The sequence below is a fragment of the Sinocyclocheilus anshuiensis genome, unplaced genomic scaffold (genome assembly GCF_001515605.1).
Source record: "Sinocyclocheilus anshuiensis isolate Anshui unplaced genomic scaffold, SAMN03320099.WGS_v1.1 scaffold983, whole genome shotgun sequence".
Taxonomy (NCBI): domain Eukaryota; kingdom Metazoa; phylum Chordata; class Actinopteri; order Cypriniformes; family Cyprinidae; genus Sinocyclocheilus; species Sinocyclocheilus anshuiensis.
In genome coordinates this window covers 1065583-1086841 of record NW_015546086.1, presented here as the reverse complement: position 1 = coordinate 1086841, position 21259 = coordinate 1065583, and the positions used below count along the sequence as shown (strand labels likewise).

Below are 21259 nucleotides of genomic sequence, written 5' to 3'. Positions count from 1 at the left end.
AAAAATGGGGGGTGGGGGTGGGGGGTGATCAGGGGTCTGGTGGTGCAGAGGACAAGGTAAGCTTAGGGAAAGTAACGAGAATGCTGTTGGTTTGATCCCAGCAAGAAGTAAGGCATGAGTTATCACCACTGTGCCTGTGAGCAAAGATCTTAACACCAGGCTAAAAATTAAATGCAAAAAAAAAAAACTGAATCCCTGAGCACTAATACACAATTAACACACCCTTAGATGTGTACACACAACAAAATGACTATTCAATCGAGTCAACATCAGGGGATCAGGTGATACTAGAGTCAGCACTGTGTGTGAGGAGTGTTAGAGGACATCAGCATTTAACGAGCAAGGCTGATCCTGTTATTTTTTAATCAAAATCCTGCTGATTTTGCAAGTAAAGGGATGCTGGAGCTTGTTTGAAAGGAGGCTGCAAAAAGAAACACAAACAAACTTGCTTTGCATGCAACCTTTGGATATTTGCATACACAAACATGTCTAAAGTTTTCAACAAATTATGAATAGTCTTCCCTGTAATTCAGTGCTTAATTTGGGTTAAAAAGATTCATAAATTCACATCTGGGAGTTTTTACTGTTTGCCTATGTATGACTGAAGCTTTGTTCATAATGCACATAAAAAAAAAAAAATTTAATCAGATTTCAAATCACATACAAAATAGTTTGCATTGGGTTTGTAAAGCATTACTTCTGACATGCAGAAATATTATAATTCTTGCAGCATATTATCCATACGGCTGCTGAGAATTTTGTTTTTGCCATCACAGAAATAAATGACATTTTAAAATATATTAAAACATAAAACAGTTATTTTAAATTGCAATAATATTTCACAATATTGTTTTACTGTATTTTTTAAATATCTAGTTTACCCGTCCCGAAGCCTGATACTCTTTCATCCTCTTGGCTTTGCTCAGAGTGTCCTGGTAGGCCTGGGCCAGTGGTTTCTGTGTGTTTCTCAATAAGGCATTGGGGTTCTGCAGAGCCGCCATTGTGCCCTCTGCGTGACCTTTGTCAATAGCCTCATTAATGGCAAAGACAGCAGCGTGTACTACAGATATAGATCAGAAAGAGACACAAATACATGTCATCCTGAGAATGAGGATAATATGTATTTCATTTAAATGTACTGACACAGATGTACTGACATACATATGAATAGATGAAATATGTGAAGTCACTCACATGCAGCTTCATCTACTGAAAGCTCATTGGCCAGGATGCCACCGATTTTGCTGAAGGCAGGCATCTGGATGCCATATTTATCCAGTTCTTTCCTCATGTTGCTGATTTCTTCCTCTGTGGAAAGAGAATAAGAAATGTCATCCATCAACACAGATAGAATCAGTGACCGATATAATATCCATACTTATTCATTTGAAACAAATCAAGGGCCTTGTTACTTTAAATCATAAATCACAATACACCTTCAAAGTGTGTCAACATCAAACCACTACAGAAATCATTTTCTACAGCTTGCTATAATCTTAAATGTGCTTTCACCTCCATTTATTCATTACATACAATACCACATCCTTATGACTTGAACTCAATTTTCCTGATTAGATATTTTATTACCAATAACATAATGAATAAGTTGAAGAGTTACACTCTGAACAGAGCTAAAGCAGTAATTACCTGTCATTACAATCCCATCATTAATCAAACACAAACAGCCAGGTTTCTCTATTAAAAGCTGAGGCACTTTTCTGCTTCTCCTGTGATCTGAGCTGACAGAGGTGGATCTACACTTCACTTATGGATATAATTGTATGGTTGTGTCTGAGTTCTGAGATTGCAATGGAGCACCACTACAGTATATGCTCCTTCAAATCAAAGTTTAAGGATTAGCCTTTGGAAAACCAATTTGTTAATTTTTAAAATAATTACTATTAAAAGTATTATTATGGGATGGTGGGGTGTACTGTGGTTACCTAGTCCTAGAACTTTGAACCTGAGGTAAATTTTTCGACAACAAATGGCATGCATTTTTGTGAATGACTGTGGCGTACCTGTAAAGTTTACTTTCCCCAACAAGTCCTGGATCTGAGGGGCAATTCCCAATTTGAACAGGTACAAACTACACAAAGAAGAACAAATAAATAAATGCACTTTATCAAAGCGAGAGAATGAGAGATAATCGGAGACAGCAGATAAATTTGGTCATGAAAGCTAGGTTAAGGATACACAATGATTTTGGAAGTCAAAATTATTGTGTATTTTCATTTCTCTCTGAAATGAGAATAACAAAAACTATATTTTCTACTGCTCTGAGTTAGAAACAGAAGTAAGAAATGAGTAAGAAATCATAAACACCATCTCTTCAACTCTCTTGGCCTTGCTGTAATTTAAAGGAGCAACAGTCTAAATACTGAGTCAGGAAAGAACAGATGTCGCAAGCACATCTAAAATGCAGCATTCTGTCTCATTATAAAGCTGGTATTTGAAACTGATAATTGTTAATTGGAAAGTTATATGCTAAAGCAAATCCTGTCCTTAGACATGCTGCCATCTAGGTTTTGATCATACAATCATGCAGCAAAATAGTTTGATCAACTTTTAAAAATGTCAAAATATCCTCAGTTCCCATGTTTTGTTTTTGATGTGAAATGTCAATTAAACTGCACAATGAAACTCTATGGTATTTTATGCAAATGATTCTGTCGCTTGGTAAAAGCAGCCAAATTATACAGACAAAGCGACATGCTCCCAGTTTGATACTGTGTTGTGCCCTAAGGCCAAAACCGTTTGAGAAGCACTATTTTAAATATTTCACTAGCTTTGTTTGCAATTCAGAGCATTACAATAATTAATGTAGTTCTAATGTTCTTCCATTAGATGTCAGTATGCAGTTGAGTTAAGTCAAGCCCTAAACCAGTTCTGGAACAGGAAAATAGCCTGCAGTTAGTGTGCAACACATGCTGGAAACTGCATTAAACTTTTATCTGTTCACTGACTGAGGACAAATAGAGGAGTAATGAATTATTGAAGAGTTTAGAGTGGTGTGCGCCTGAGCGTTTATGCACTTAACGTACCTTCCTTACCTTTGACCCCTACATCAATAGCCAGAGAGATAGACACAGTCTAGTGTGAATTTATCCTCCATTCTACAGAAGGGCCAAAGGTTAAGTGGCTTAACGTGTGTAAGAGATGTAGGTCACTATACCTCATGTGTCACACGCTTGATTATATTGTTTAGAGCAAAACTGATAGCAGAACTATGCAGACAAACATTTCCTTTTAAATTAAAAAAATCTCCTTGTTATAAAAATTTAAATACATAACACATAAATATTTTGTGTGTATATTTTAGTGTTATAGTGTGATATATAACATTATATTAGACATTTTTAACCTAAAATACTGATCATCTTGGAAATAAACAAATATTCATATACATATGTCAACTATCTAATGCAGAGTATATCCGAATGGTGACTTAATGATGTCTGAGCCATATGGGATTTTCTCTGGGCACAGTCTGTGTTGTCTAGTCGTACTGAGTGGGTTAACTACAGGGTCAGGAAGGAAGAGTGTGTGCAAGGCAGAGAGAGGAAGCCAGTCAACCCACACATTAGATGACAGAGAGAGAGAGAGAGAGAGAGAGAGAGAGAGAGCAGGAAAACACTTTAAATCATTTACCGTAAAAGAAGCCTTCCTGTGGTCATTCATTAGACACACTCCCCTGTGCATACCAACTGCTAATGTCTAAATATTACTATTTGCATACAGTGAGATATTAATGACTTACCTGGCTTTTTACTTAAAAATGATTCATGAATGGTTTTCTACACTCAGTCATTCAATGTTACAACTGAATGCTAAATGAAAGTTTCTGAGAAAAGAGGTGCTGCCCATGCAAAACTCACTATCACACTTCTAGGTTCTTGTGGGTAGTTGTCAGGGTGTTGTTATGTGGTTACTAAGGTGCTGTGAGTTGTGGTTTGTCAGAAGAGCCCACCCTTTCTCTGTGATATTATTGAACTAAATATAGTTTGGGTTTCTTCTTAAATGCACACTAATGTTCAAAAGTTTTGGGTCAGTAAGATTTAAAAATAAAAATTAAAAATTAAAGCAATGTCTTATTCCTCACCAAGGCTGCATTTATTTGATAACATTTATTAGCTTATTCCTGTGATGACAAACCTGCAGCCATCACTCCAGTCTTCAGTATCACATGATCCTTCAGTAATCATTCTAATATGCTGATTTTACATTTCTTATTATTATCAGTGTTGAAAACAGTTGTGCTTCTAAAATAATCAAGATACATTTCTTGACGCATTCATTTGAACTGCAAATCTTTTGTTACATTATAAATGTCTTTACTGTAACTTCTGATCAAATTAATGCACCCTTGCTGAATAGACCAATGAACAATATGTATTTATATTATGTATTTATAAATTAGCATTTATATATATACATACATACATATATATATGTGTGTGTGTGGATCAATGGAAAGCTTATTTATTCAGCTTTCAGATGATGTATAAATCTCAATTTCAAAAAATTGAGATTTATTACATACATATATGTAATATTTAATGTGTTTAACGTAAAAAGAAAACAAAATATCATCACTGTAATAAATTATATTTATTACTAATATACACAGTGAACTTTTCATATCAGAAGATAATATTCCATTCAAAATATCCCCACAAAAGCACTGCATCACCAAGATCTTTGGTGGTGCAAACAATTTATTCTGAAGGAATATTTTCATCAATGTTCTATCAACTTAAATCTGCATATTTTTATTTACCTTTACAAAGGCCTATTTTTACAAATGCATAAATAATGTTTTGATATATTAAACATAAAACATTGAATACTGATATCTGAAAGTATTTAAACCATAAAACGGTACTTTAAATGTGAAATTAAAACCGCCAGTAGGTGGCAGTGGGTCACTGTTAATAAGAGTCATTGCGATTGAACTGAATCATTTAAATGTTTGATTCAGTCAGGAACAAAACACCATCATGTAGCTCAGAGACGCAAAACATGGCTTTGTTTGGAATTATTTTTGTTGTCGAAATAGTGCAAAAACAGGCAATATGGTGTCTAAAACGTAAGTCTCTTAATTAACTTATAGTTTATTGAACTGTTGTAAAAAAAATCAATAACACACTTGTAATCGTGGTAATTCTGTGGAGAAAAAAAGACTCTTCATGTGAAATTGATTTACTATATGAAGTTGTATAAATATTTAGGCCTACATTTTCTGCCCCCCAGAAATACATACACTATCCATTATAAATCGCTGTTTACATTGAATGTAGGCTAATAAAATTAGAAGAATCATTCTCGTATTTCCATGCTTCACTGGTTATTATTATTTTTATTTTTTGTCACTTATGTTTTAATCAGGTCTGGTCCCAAAAAAAAACATTTTAAACCTGTTTACATTGAATGTTGGCTAATAAAATTAGAAGAATCATTCTCGCATTTCCATGCTTCGCTGGTTATTATTATTATTTTTAGTCACTTATGTTTTAATCAGGTCCGGTCGAAAAAAAAAACATTTGAAACTAGCTAGAAGGCTGATCAGCTGTAGCTCGACCTATATTATTATTGATATTATTGAGAACATTATATGGTAGTTCTACCTGTTTTCTGCTACTGCAATTCTCTCTGATGATGCAGTAACTACCGCGGGGGAGAAAAAAATCTTCGGTCTGTCCAATGATTGTAAACAGTCATTAGGTCCAGGGCAGGGGCGGATTTAGTGAATTGGGGGCCCCATAGTTGTGTCCAATGTTTCTAAATTTTTCATGTACATGTTATAATGGCTTTCTTTCATGTTGTAGACCACAAAATAGCAACTGGTTTACAGTTGAGATACAGGTTTTCACAAAAACAAAATAAATTATAAAATGATAAACCTCACAATTGAGCGTTTAAGAAATAGTGCAAAAACAGGCAATATGGTGTCTAAAACGTAAGTCTCTTAATTAACTTATAGTTTATTGAACTGTTGTAAAAAAAATCAATAACACACTTGTAATCGTGGTAATTCTGTGGAGAAAAAAAGACTCTTCATGTGAAATTGATTTACTATATGAAGTTGTATAAATATTTAGGCCTACATTTTCTGCCCCCATGTATTGAATTTGTGATCATTCTGAATGTATTTTAATAGACTGAATCATGCAGTGAAAGAGCACACTGTAAATGCGCACACGCACTAGACTTCACGTAATGCATGCACTCTGTAGGTGTTTTGCATGCTTTTTGCGTCGTAAGAATATTCAGCAAAATAGCTCACTTGTCATGGTATGTTACTTAACTATATCATGTTATGAATAAACTAAACATTTTGAATTTTTACCTCGGTGTGTTTCTTCTGAGTTTCTTTATGTGTGCTGTTACACTCATTTGTTTTGAAGTCTCTCACAAAAAGACAAACAGAGTGAGCCTCAACAGCACGACCTTGATACCAGAAATACATACACTATCCATTATAAATCGCTGTTTACATTGAATGTAGGCTAATAAAATTAGAAGAATCATTCTCGTATTTCCATGCTTCACTGGTTATTATTATTTTTATTTTTTGTCACTTATGTTTTAATCAGGTCTGGTCCCAAAAAAAAACATTTTAAACTAGCTAGAAGGCTGATCAGCTGTAGCTCGACCTATATTATTATTGATATTATTGAGAACATTATATGGTAGTTCTACCTGTTTTCTGCTACTGCAATTCTCTCTGATGATGCAGTAACTACCGCGGGGGAGAAAAAAATCTTCGGTCTGTCCAATGATTGTAAACAGTCATTAGGTCCAGGGCAGGGGCGGATTTAGTGAATTGGGGGCCCCATAGTTGTGTCCAATGTTTCTAAATTTTTCATGTACATGTTATAATGGCTTTCTTTCATGTTGTAGACCACAAAATAGCAACTGGTTTACAGTTGAGATACAGGTTTTCACAAAAACAAAATAAATTATAAAATGATAAACCTCACAATTGAGCGTTTAAACCAACAAATTAATTGTTGTAGGCTAACCCGATCTCATGAAAGTGAGTATAGCACAATTTTCTGCTTCTATTTGGTGTAAAATTACTATGCAGAAATTGACTTTGGCATGCAAAAGACTGAAAAATTCATAATTAATGGCATGGCTGGTTCACTGGACATACGGGACACACAGGCCTATAATAACTGCTGAAATGTTTTCAAATCTGAGGTCAGTCTGCGCGCTCATGGTATGCACAGTGCGTACAGCCGTACACCTGCAGGCGCCACTGACTTAGACGGTTGTCGTGGTAATAAACACGTAATCAGCAACCATTCGTGTGTCAGCGCTTAATGTGCATCTCCTATATGAAAAGCATTTTAGGGGGCCCAAGGCTTTTGGGGGCCCAAGGCGGTCACCTACCTTTGCCTAATGTGTAAGTCCGCCCCTGATTAGGTCCATCAGACGTAAGATATTTTAGAGGTAATGTGACCAAAAAATAGTTAAGACCCATCGAATCTGAATTTAAGACATTTTAAGACTTTTTAAGGCCTTTTATTAGGAAAACGTTAAGACTTTTTAAGGCCTTTTATTAGGAAAACGTTATTTAAGAATTTTTAAGGACCCGCAGACACCCTGTAATAGATAGCAATACCAACAGAAGTAACAGAACCTAAAATTAAATCTTTTGTAACATTATAAATGCATTTACTGTCACTTTTGATCACTTTAACGCATCCTTCCTGAATAAAAGTTTTATTTTATTTTATTTAAAAAATACTATTGTAAGTTCATGGGATTTATCTGCCCATTTTATTGTCACCAGGTAAAACTGATCAATATTCTCATAAGCTTTCATTATAAATGCAGACATTTACAGTAGTACAGACGAGATACTGCTTTCAGATTGTATGTAGCACATTTCCACTGGTGGCAAACTACAACAGGAAACAGAAACCTCTGCTAATCTCGGAGTATACACTTCCTGCAGGGGAGGGCGGGAATCTGATATCACAACAGTGCAGGATCACAACTCACAGCTCATACTTCAGAGCATTCGATCCTGAGCAGGCCATAAAAGCTGAATGGAGATAATCCATGAAGCAAATAAAAACATAAAACATTAACTTGACGGATGTGCTTACGTCCTACAGTACTGCTCTCAGTAAGTCAATGATCTGAGGACGCTCTGCACAACAGTGGAGGTGTGAAAAGGAGTTTTGTCTCTGGAGCATAGTGACAGGAACTGTCAGGAAACAGTCAGTGACTGGAAATGACCTAAGACAGGCAGGAAGTTAACCAGCAGGACTGATGGGTAGATGTACCACGAGGCACCCCCTAGTCACACCATTACCCCAAAAAACGGCTGCTTTTCTCTGTGGTGAGATTGCCATGACAATGGCTGCCAAGAGGAAGCAGCAGTCATACATGCTGATGCTCAACAAACCTGCTGTCATAACTGAGAGATCATGAAACCATGACCACAGAGTAACTGCCATTTTTATCATTTCAGGTTATGAAACCTGATGAAGCAAGCAAACCTTATTAGTTCACAGCCTGTGTATTTGTTTTAAATATTGAGTGAAAGACAAGAATGAAGAGTAGAGAAGCATCAGAAGGTCTACAGTACCTCAGTGCATGAATGCAGTAGATCACCTTGGGCATATTCTTGCGATCATACACATCGGTGGTCTCAGGATAGAATATCTGAAAGAGGAATAGCAATATTCAATTTTTTTAATAAATAATACACTGCAATTACAGTACATTACCATTCAAACGTTTGGGGTCAGTAGGATTTTTTTATATATTTGTAAATAAAGTTTAAAAAGCAATATTGTGAAATATTATTGCTATTTAAAACAACAGTTTTTTTAATGTAATTTATTCCTGAATTTTCAGCTGCCATTACTCCAGTCTTAAGTGTCACATGATCTTTCAGAAATTATTCTAATATGCTGATTTGGTGCTCAAGAAACAATTTTTATTGTTATCGATGTTGAAAACGGTTGTGTTGCTAAATGGTTTTGTGGAAACTGCGATACATTTTTTTTTCAGGATGATGAATGTAATGTTCAAAAGAACATTTATTTAAAATAGAAATAAATGATTTTACTGTAATTTTCAATTTAATTTGTCCTTGCTGAATAAAAGTGTTCATTTCTTTTCTTTAAAAAAAATGACTGACTGACCCCAAACTTTTGAACAGTTGTGCGAATTAAACAAATGTGGGCACCTTCTAGACCCCTAAATGGATGGTTAACAAAAAATGAAAATTCTCTCATCATTTACTCACCCTAATGTTGTTCCAAACCTGTATTACTTTTTTTCTGTGGAAAATATTTTATTACTCTGTTGTTTTTTGTTTGTTTTTTTGTCCATACAATGAAAGTCAATGGGCTCCATTGATGATTGATTTGCCAAAATATGTGACCCTGGAGCACAAAACCAGTCTTAAGTCGCTGGGGTATATTTGTAGCAATAGCCAAAAATACACTGTATGGGTCAAAATTATAGATTTTTCTTTTATGCCAAAAATCATTAGGATATTAAGTAAAGATCAAATTCCATGAAGATATTTTGTACATTTCCTACTGTAAATATATTAAAACTTAATTTTTGATTAGTAATATGCATTGCTAAGAACTTCATTTGGACAAATTTAAAGGCGATTTTCTAAATATTTTGATTTTTTTGCACCCTCAGATTACAGATTTTCAAATAGTTGTATCTCGTCCTAATACTGTCCTATCCTAACAAACCATACATCAATGGAAAGCTTATTTATTCAGCTTACTTATGTATAAATCTCAATTTCAAAAAATTGACCCTTATGGCTGGTTTTGTGGTCCAGGGTCACATATCTTCTTTCATGTTCCACAGACAAACCATATTGATACAACACACAATGACAATGACATTCTAGAGAATTGTGTGCTACCAACTTTATTAGCAACCGTTTCGGAGGATCAATCCATATAAATCCATATAGAAATGATTTATTTAGTCTGAACAGGCCTCCTGAACCCCACTGAACACCTTCAGGATAAACTGAATAGCAAGTGTGAATCAGACTCCGTCACCCAATAATACCTGACCTGGATGCTCATGTCTGAATGCTAGCAAATCCTTGCAGCCATTTTCAAAATCTAGTGCCAAATCTTCCTCACAGCAGAAAAGAGCGGTCCAACTCCCTAATAATGTCAATGATCTTGAAATTAAATATTCAACAAGCACATGTGGGTGTGGTGTTTGGCAGTGCACATATTTTTAACTATATAGTGTATCTAAACATGATGCCCTTTTGCTTCTGTGGCTTTGTGTAATGCACTGCACACTGCACTAGGTTGGAGGAAGCTTTTGTTTTTCTGCACTTGGGTGAAAGGGAGAGAAACTCCGTAAAAATAATTGGCAGGGCCGTTGCAAATTTAGGTCGACAATTCGAACCATGAGTAAATATTCCATAAAAGCCTTAGCATTCATCTTATAACAATGGTAAATTAATTAGCCATCCACCCAAACTGACAGTTTTGTCAAAAGAGTTTGTTTTGTCTGATTCCACTAACTTCTTTAAATGCAAGTCTAATAAAATGCACTGTTGTCTTCAAAGAGAGAAGATGGCAAAGAAATGTGTCAGTGTGTGTTTGTGTGTGTGTTTCTTTAAAATTGTGTACTTGGGCCTCACCTTGGGCAAACCAACGGACTCCATGGCTCTGAGCCACTGCACAGTGTTATCTGTGTGTCTGAAATGTAGTCCAGAGTGCTGGAGAAAGTACAAACAAAATAAATACATGCAACAGTAACACATTTCATTAACTGAATTAAAATAGAATTATATACAAAGCTTGGAAATGTTGGGAGTTTGATCCTTACTGATTTTGCTTCTAATATATGTATCAGAAATATGTCAGGTAAATGAGCTATTGAAGTAATGGCAGCTGAAAATTCAGCTTTGCCATCACAGGAATAAAAAACATATATTAAAATATAGAACATTTCCCAATATTACTGTTTTACTGTAAATAAATGCAGCTGTGGTGAACTTTTAAAAACATTTAAAAAATATTACAGACCCCAAACTTTTGATATATAATCTTTTGAGTATAGTTATTCTAGGGCAAATTCACTTTTATGCAACAGTGTTTCAGAGCAAAAATCAACATCTTATTCACTAACCACACACAATACTCTGAAATAGTGATAATTCTCATTAGTTTCAGCACAAACATGCCAACTTTCTGTGTTGTGAGATGCAAATTTAGTTCACCACAAAATTATTGGGAGTGTTGCATCATTACCTAATTTGCATTTTCCTAAATTCCTAAATCAGGTACTAAAACAATCCTGATAGCATGTGCAAATAAACATCACTATCAGTGGGCACAATTCAGTCTCCGTGAATTCCCGCTCTACTATTTCTCCTCCCATGGGAATGAGACTTTCGGGATGTGAGGATGTCTATGCTGCATTAAGGAAAGGCACATCCTGACACAGCACTGAGACATACTGGCTATGTTCACACAGTCAGTGTTTGGGATTGACTGTTCGTATTTTCTAACAGGTGTGACTTTCCAAATGTACATTTTAGGAGTGGCTGTATGAACGCAGAGTTACAGTATTTTTATGCTGCGATAAGGAGTTGCTATAAAAAAACAATTAAAAAAAACAATTAAAAAAAAAAGCAAAACATCAGTACCTTATAACGAGATTGGTCCCTGTCATAAATCTTCTTCTCTGACACCAACTGGGGAGCGAAAAATTTAGCCAGTTTGCCAAGGTAGACACCATTCCTCAAGCCATTCTCCAGTTCTGTGGTAGGAGGCAGCTGCTCCCCCAGACAGGCTTCTATCCATCTGAAATCAAAGATTCAAGTTTTAGCTCCTCACACAAGCACAACTTGTACTGAAACTTAATAGACTGATAGCAAATGCTAAATGTTACAATTGGTAGGTATTATGCTTGCCGCGATAGACGGTGCTGACGGTGTTGTTAAGCCGCAACACCGGTTACGTCACTTGCCCACCGCGGCACCGACCCCCACTGTCGTTTTGATTTTTTTTATAGTAATAAAAATAATTTAGTTCAGTAAAAGAACAGACACTACAATTAAAAAATGAAAGCGACTGCTCAATGCAGCGTGCCGAACGACAGTCGCATCACAGATCAGATTTAATTTATCCAGTGAGGAGAGTGAGTCGAGCTGACTGACAAGAAGAGTGGGGTGAGACAGACAAGACGATCGCGGATGATTTAGTTTCGAAACGAAATGCAAAAGCGCCTGTTTGGCAGTATTTTGGATTTTGAAAAGCCTGTTGACTTTTGCCGTTTATCTAAGGTGATTTTGGAAGTTTTTTTAAACATTCGTTTCTTATTTAATTGGTTCCACAGTGTTTGCTGATTTTTACTTTATTTAAACTTTGTGTAATTTATTGATTTTATTTGACATTGAGGTGTTTGCCGTGCCTCCAAGCTTTCTTATTCGTTTTGCTAATAAAGGCATAGCCTGCCCTATAGCATGGTGTATTTTTATTCGTTTTGTTAATAAAAGTTCTATGTTTTATATATAGGCTAAGTGAGTTTGACGTTGTATTTTGTTGTTGCATTCAAGCAATTGACGCCGAATTGCCGGGAAAATTCAAACGAATTAAAAATGAACAATTGCTTTACGCCGAATTGCCGCTATTTGAAAGTGAAAGTAAAATGTGCACGCTGCTTTTGCAAGCTATTTTAAAGCGAAGGAAAGCGAGGAAAAGAGGAAACGCCCCTGCCCCCACGGTGATACCGGTATTATCGCTGTTGTCACACGTCGATTAACCGGTGGGAAAATTTCCTAACCGTCACAACCCTAGTAGGTGTTTCACTACAATATAAAATTGACACTTTCTAATGATAGCAACATGTTTTAACATACATTGGTGCATTATTTATTGAATATACTTCAACCCAGAGATTTCTTCTGGAAAACAAGTGCGCTAACAAGGTAAACCTTTAAATGAATTACAGAAGAGGAAGAGCTAAAGGCACACAATCAATTAATAAACACTTTTTACCATGTAGGGAAAAGTTTGAAAGCACCGTTATGCCTATGGGCATCAAAAATTCTCTCTCTCATCATCATAAAACATGAGTTAATGTTATTTTTAAACTTGTTGAAGAAGCAAAAATGTTGCAATCAGGATATGATTATAAAAATGTATATCAGACTACAGTTGGTTCTTCAGTTTAGTAGATGACTGGTTGAGATCTCACACACAGCCTCCTCAAAAACAATCATAGCTTTTCTTTCTGATATACACTGCGATACTTTATTATTAATTTATTTCAGATGTAAGAGTTCCTAAGACACACCCAAAGGATTAAATCCCCAAAAAAGTGAAATCAAGAGGACCACTGCCTGTTTGTGTGATATTCTCTTATTTTTTGCAAAACCCTTATGCTTTCTACATAACAGTCTGGTAAAAACTTGGAATAAAGATATGAGCCAAAAATGTGAAAGGACATCAATGGTTAACGCCAAATGTTCAATATTGGCTTTTTTGGCATAAACGGTTAATGTCAAGGTTAAGTTACTACAGTCAAGCCTTCATCCCATGATGAGTCTACACAGAAAACTGCAGAAAACTTAATGTGGTTTCTAAGCATATTGCTTGTTGCCACTCTTTCACATTGGAAAAAAGCAAAGAAATGCTGTTTTTTTTTCTGTTTTAAACAAAACACATCATGTATCACAAGCCTCACCACAAAAATTTAACTCATGTTTTATGTTATAAAAATACAATATAGCCCAAACGTTTGGGGTCTAAAATGTTTTTTATTTTTTATATAAATTAAGACTTTTATTAAACAAGAACACATTAAATTGATCCAAAGTGACAGTAAAGCCTTTTACACTTTTGCTAAATATTTCTATTTTAAAATAAATGCTGTTCTTTTCAACTTTCTATTGATCAAATAATCCTAAAGAAAAGTTATGATTTCCACAAAAATATTAAGCTCAACTGTTTTCAACACTGATAATGATAAGAAATGTTTCTTGAGCAGCAAATCCTCATATTAGAACAATTTCTGAAGGATCATGTGACACTGAAGACTGGAATAATGACTGCTGAAAATGTAACTATGCCTTCACAAGTATAAATTAAATTTTATATTCTATTAAAACAAAAACAGTTATTTTAATGTTTTTTGTTTTAACCGTATTTGATTAAATAAATGCAGCCTTAGTAAGAATAAGAAACATATACGTGTTTATATTCTATATTTTGAATTAAACCTTGTTTTCCTTCCGAAATAAATTATAAAACATAATTTTAGAATAATTTATAAGGTTTTAATGTGCAATAATAGCTGAAAATAATAGTTATAACACTACTCTATGCCTTTATTGAACTATTATGGACTAGTTCATTAGCCTGCAGTCTTGATATACATGCAGTCACTTCACTACTCAGTTTTCCACATCACTGAATCATGATCATTGAAATTCACCTGGAATCACCAGGACAACAAACAACATTCCAAACGGTTGCTAGTCAGTGTCCAGCTCACAAAAGTGACCTTTGACATATTCAGAGAAAGCTATATTGTTATGGCACCTACACTGGCATATCTTTTCTCTTGCCAGTGAGGAAAACTGGCATTGGGCCTTTCAGAGCTGCACAACCAACTGACAGCTAAGTATCCTGCCTTCAGCTCACAAACATTGGGGAAGTCTCCATTTAAAAAGATAAAATATCTGTAATTCATCTGTTTTGCTGATTCATTGGTTATCTATGCTTACGTAAAAGGGTCTATAATCAGTGTTAGAACTGACAGATCTGGTTAGAAACATTAGGCTAATACACTGAAGAAAGTTAAACTATGTAGAGTTAAGTGAATCAGTTAAAATGTCAATATGCTGTTTGCAAACCTTTGGTTAATCATTTGTTAAGTCACTCCATTCCTACAGAAATGAAAGCAGAGTTCAGAGTTGGTCACAGGGGAGGTCACTGGCACGCTCAATTCATTTCGAGGTACAGCACAATCGAGAAGGAGATGCTGGCTATTATTATTCCATAGTGGGTTACATCATGATATTTCTGATCAAAGAAACCCTCTTTGATATCTGATGCTTCTTTCTGATGGGACATAAGATGACCTTCCTTGCATGTCCACCCAACTCTTTAGGTTGATTTAATTAAAGACAACATAGCTAGATGAAATCGCAATGGCAAAGAAAACACTCTGCCCAGACATGTGTCAGCAATTCCCCAGCCTCCCACAAAACCTGCTTTGTTTCAAACACAGCCCATATGCCTCTAAATTACATCACACTAGTACATGAGATGGCATCACTGATATCTAACCAACAATGTGACATACAGTTTCAGTATCAAGATTTCATGTCAGGGGAATGACAGGAAAATAAACTATAGGTCAAACAATAAATAATGCCCTTTCATATGAGAAACAGATTTCTGTAAAAGAGGCTAAAACTGAGCATTGACCATTATAAAATGTGTCTTTCAAAGCAGAAAACACATTAAACGTGCAATAAGTAATGTTTATATTTCACAGAGGTCTTGAACTTCATATGAACAGCACTGATGAAGGATCAATCAATTTTTCAGTTGATCATTACCACTATTAACCATTGTCACTGCAGAAATGGCTTACTTGCAGCTCAATTTGTCACCCATGACAAATTAATGAATTCATTATTGAGCTGTGACATAACAGGCAGCTGACAGGGTAAATTGTAGGTCAATTTCAAGCATTTTAAACCACTCCAGCCATTGTGGTAATAGTAAAACATCTACTACACTATAGTGAGGTGGCTCTCAAATGGTTTTACTTTAGTTCATCAAGAGGTGACTCAGCATGTTTATTGTATAAAAGTCAACAGACACAATATTTCTGTCTCTAAATGCAAACATTGAATGTTTAATTATATATAATATGCTGTTATTATTCACAGTTTTTTCTCTGCCTTCAGAGACCCTAAAGCAGGGGTGCCCAAACTCGGACCTGGAGGGCCGGTGTCCAGCAGAGTTTAGCTCCTACCCCAATCACACACCTGAACCAGCTAATCAAGCTCTTACTAGACATACTAGAAATTTCGTGGCAGGTGTGTGGAGGCAAGTTGGATCTAAACTCTGCAGGACACTGGCCCTCCAGGACTGAGTTTGGGCACCCCTGCCCTAAAGGATCTACAACACACTTCTATGTTATGACCCACAAGGAAAGAATCACTATTCTTATAAAAATGACATACACTTTGCATGCAAAAATAAGTTCTGAATGGCCGTCAATGGAAAAAGATGATTTTTAGAACATGTGGGTGTAGTTACGGCATCTACAGTGCCAGCAGAGGCTAACTAGGCTATGCTAACCAGCCAAATCGTGACCCCTTGGAAGTATTAGACTGTGGTCATGTGACCTCAGCATGGCAGCCACCATAAGGGTAGATTTTCTAGGCCCTAATATGAGTATTTATTTCCTGCGAGTGAGCATTATTTTATACGTATTAGTCAAAAATAGTATTCAATATATTTAGGAGCAAGACTGTAAGTCACAAAAGAAGATATTCTGAGAAACATTGGTAACTGAAGAGTTTTGGTCCCTATTGACTTCCATTATATATTTTTTGACCATACAATGGGAACCGAAGCTGTTTGGTTACCAACATTCTTCAAAATATCTTCTTTTGTGTTCCACAGAAGAAGGAAATTCATACAGGTTTGGAATGACATGAAGGTGAGTAAATTATTTCATTTTTGGGTAAACCATCCCTTTAATGGGATAAAAATGCATTGCACTTTGTACGATGAAAATGAGTGTTGCTGTATCAGGATATGTGGCAGACCCAATCAGAAGAGTAGTATCCGGCCGCTATGCACACCTCTCCCTGTTCCCACCTCTCTCTACCAACAATGCAGCTGTCTCTTACACCAGTGTTTCCCAACCTTTTTTTAGTCGCGGCACCCTTTGGAAACCATGTTACAACACAGTAGGGCTATTGCAAACAGAAACAATACTGTACTACATCGATGTTTCCTGTCGGCTCAATTTTTGAGTGGACTTTGCTGTTCCGATGAGTATGAACGGTATATGAGTGGAGCACTCACATGGGCCGTGAGCGACTGAGCGGAGCACACACGCATAGAGCGGGATAATACGCAGAGCGTCACACCACGTGAAAGTGAAACCTGAGCGGTGAACTAATTTTCGGCAGCCGAAATTTCGGTGCATCTCTAATTATTGGCAACATCAGAAATGGATATTATATAATAGATGCTTTTTTGAACATTTTAGCAATTTAAAAATATTAAAAAAGGATTTTTTTTCACGGCACCCCTGCTCTCGACAGACGGTACCCCAGGGTGCCACGGCACCCCGGTTGGGAAACACTGTCTTACACTGTCTATGAGAGATCTGACTGTTTACAGCCCTCAAGCAACCCTTTGCTGTGATTGTTAGGCAGCAGGGGTTCAAACTGTAAGAAACATTCAAAGCTCTGCTCCAGACTGACCATGACTCATAATCAACAGCTTTGACTAGTACGTTACTTCAACAGTTTTACATACTGTGCATACAAAAAAAAACCCAGCATTACTGGTCTTGAGGTGAGTGTTTTGACAGCAAAACTGCACAGAGGGAACAAGCTGTGGGATATTATTGCTTCAGCTAGCAAAGGAACACAGCAATGGACCAAAAAATATCTATTTGCTCTGGCAGTTTACTGTCAGATGAATAGGACAGAGGCACAGAGGTCAACATCCTATTTTATGACTTTTCACCTATTTATCTAACTGTATGTGTCTGACATGCTACTGAATAGAAAACCATTACCTGCACTAAACAGGGTCTGTGTGCTGCCTACTGAGGGGGTGACAGGGCAGCTGGAAGCATTTGGTGTATAGCAGAAACCTTATAAGTGAGAGAAAATGGACCAGCCTGACCTCACAAGAAAACATTTCTATTTTATAAGTTGGCAAATTTTTTTCGAAAATTGTAAGTTTTGAATCATACAGCAACTTAAAATTTTTGTAAAAAAAACAACTTAAACTAAGCATGAAGGTCCACCCCTAAACCTAACACTCAGTGGGGCAGATTATTGAAAAATGTACGAATGAGGCCGCACCCTGTTACGAATTGTCATGAGGGTTTTGAAGACCATTCATTGAAAGTTATGCACTTGTGCATAATTATGCTATTATTATGCTCTTATGCTCACCAAGACTGCATTTATTTGATCAAAAATACAGTAAAAAATTTTATATTGTAAAATATAATTACAATTTAAAATAAATGTTTTTTATTTTAATATATTTTACAATGTAATTTATTCCTGTGATGGCAGAGCTGAATTTTCAGCAGTCATTACTCCAGTCTTCAGTTCAGTGTCACATGATCCTTCAGAAATCATTCTGATACGCTGATTTGCTGCTCAGGAAACATTTCTTATTATTATCAATGAAAACAGTTGTGCTGTTTTGATGTTTTTGTGGAAACTCTCATACATTTTTGGGGAAGATTCTTTGATAAACAGAAATTTCAAAAGAACATTTAGTACTGACCCCAAACTTTTGAACAGTAGTGTATATTATTGAAACATAATGTTGATAAACCAGTTTTTGAAAGTTATGTCATTCTCTATTCAAGTAAATAGGATGTAGGCCTACCTGTATGCCTGCCAGCAACACAGAAATAGTTACCCAGAGGCATTAAGATGGCCAGAGTGGACTGACTTGGCTAAAACAACTTTGCATATTGAATTAAAACAACTCTGTATAGAAAATGCCTTGACAGTGAATGGAATTATGATGTTAACACTTAATTTGCCTCGTTTTTATATTAAGACATATGATTCCCCATTTTCCGTACTTGGCAGACAAATTAGACAAGTAACAGTACTACCTGGAAAGATGAGAATGGAGAAAATGTTATTGAAGCATTAAAGTAAACTCTAAAAAAAGTTTTGGTTACACTTTATTTTAAGGTGTCCTTGTTACAGTGTAATTATACATTTAAGTACCGAGTAATATTAATTAACTACATGTACTATATGGTTAGGGATAGGATTAGGGTTTGGTTTAGGGTAACTTGACTGTAATTATGTATAATTAATTGTTATTACAATAGTAAGTACATGTAACATGTGTAACAAGGACACCTTAATATAAAGTGTTACCAAAGTCTTTTATTTCGACTCAGGAAATGAAAAATATAAGCTCCTAAAATGGAGACAATGCTATAAAGGGCCCTATCATACACCTGGCGCAATGCGGCGCCAGGCAAGACGCAAGTGTTTTTTGCTAGTTTCAGCCTGACGCAGTTGTCATTTTCACGTCCTGCGCCACGTTGTTTAAATAGCAAATGCATTTGCGCCTATGGGCATGCTGTTCTGAAAACGAGGTGTGTTCAGGCTGGCGCCAGTACCGCCGCTCCCTATACGCAGAGTACGCAGTTTGCGTAGGGCACCAACTCCCAGGGGGGCACCATCCCAGTTGCTCAAAAAAATAATAATTTTTGTTCTATATTAATATCAACATATACGTAAATAAAAATATAAACATGAACATATATACATAATTATAAAAAATGCGTTTTACGGTGAACGCAGTAGACAGGCGAAGCACACGTGACGCGCCATTCCCGCATCCCGCCTCATGTTTGCGGCTGACTGCAGATGATCATAACTGATGGACAACTATGCCCGGGAAAAGACATCAGTAGTCCGGCGCCGAGATAAGAAAAAGAAAAAAAGCCCAAGATGAAGCCCGTGCATCACTTTTAGGTATGTTCATAATCCTGTGAAACTTTTGGGGATTTTGACATTAATAACGTGTTTTAATGTTGGTATAGTGCTACACTTGTTTAGTGTTTTTTTAATGTCGGTAATAATATCACCGCCGCATCTGCCTTAATATTCTCTCAGAGTTTCCATGTTCCCTTACGAAAATTAACCATAATTTTACTACGAATAATAATAATAAAAAAAAAAACATGGTTCTTGTAGCAATGGTAACCACAAATTAACCATGGTTTTGATACTTCAAATCACTTCAAATAATAATTTACAAAGTATTCAGATAATATTTTTGTGGTAATAAAAACTGACCTAAGCGAACAACAACCTTTAAAATGACATAAAATGCATTATAAATGCCTGCAAAGGGCGCCAAAGGCCTGGTAATTGCTGTTGTAACACTTACAGGTAGGGATGTAACGATTAACCGCGAGCCGGTTGAAAATCGATTCAAATATGCGACGATTCAAATCGGTGGAGATGCTAAACAAATCGCAATTCATTTAAGGGTAGGAGTTTATATGAATCCATGTCTGAGGGGAACTTACTGTCTTTAGAAAAGTTTAGATGGTATTTTTTCTTTTCATCTTGCCCTGTATAATGCATATTAAAGTTCATAAGTGCAGCGCTAATGCTAGCCTCTATAATTTCTTCAACAAAAACATGTGGACATCACAACCTTTACAAAAACTAATCCTTGGTTTTATCGAAGAAAAACTGCTTAATTTTCTTTTGTCATTTCTGAATGCTTGAGACTATAAAATCTGTAACAACTGTATTAGTAAAATCATAGCCATAGGCGACTGTCTAGCTACAATTGTAATTTAATCTGCAAAAATGTCAACAATTCTGTGTTTTTCTGTCAATATGGGGTGCTGTGTGTACATTAATGAGGAAAAAAAATTAACTTAAATGATTTTAGCAAATGGCTGGAATATAACAGAGTGAAAAATTGAAGGGGGTCTGAATACTTTCCGTACCCACTGTATATAAATATCAAAGACTTATGCACTCTCTCTGTCTATATTATGAAACTGGTAAATATTATAACAGTGAAATTCCTAATAGTAATTCCAAATTGCCATAGCCCATGTTTCTCTACTCAAACAACAGCGGTTGAGTATTCAGCGATCACAATCGCAAACAATACAGTCGAGATCTCATGACAGAACAAAGACTGGTTGAGTGACACTTTCATTTAGATCGCTAAACTCCAGCTTGTTTGTTGGTGTTTTCAGTCAGATCATCGGCGGCGGTGCTTGCCAGATTGCTTAAAAAAAGCTAAACACTGGGCAGAAAATGTATGCTTGTAACCAGGGACGTGAAGTAACGAATTACAAATACTCATGTTACAGTAATTAAGTAGTTTTTATCAGTAATTGTACTTTTTTGAGTAGTTTCAAAATTGTGTACTTTTACTTTTACTTGAGTACATTTTAAGTGATGTATCGGTACTTTTACTCTGCAATTTTCCTCCGTTTGTGGTCGTTACAT

The 21259-nt window shown here is 35.9% G+C and overlaps 1 protein-coding gene across 1 annotated transcript in view; it reads right to left on the bottom strand.

Moving 5' to 3' along the window:
- The window catches only part of LOC107700055 (ras GTPase-activating-like protein IQGAP1), a 65742-nt gene that overhangs the window by 27953 nt on the left and 16530 nt on the right, over positions 1-21259 (bottom strand). The window contains exons 4-9 of the mRNA XM_016501564.1: positions 11672-11828; positions 10661-10738; positions 8606-8682; positions 2022-2089; positions 1195-1308; positions 882-1060 (exon numbers count right to left, since the gene is read on the bottom strand). Coding sequence (XP_016357050.1) covers positions 882-1060; positions 1195-1308; positions 2022-2089; positions 8606-8682; positions 10661-10738; positions 11672-11828 — 673 coding nt within the window. The remainder of the gene's footprint in view (positions 1-881; positions 1061-1194; positions 1309-2021; positions 2090-8605; positions 8683-10660; positions 10739-11671; positions 11829-21259) is intronic.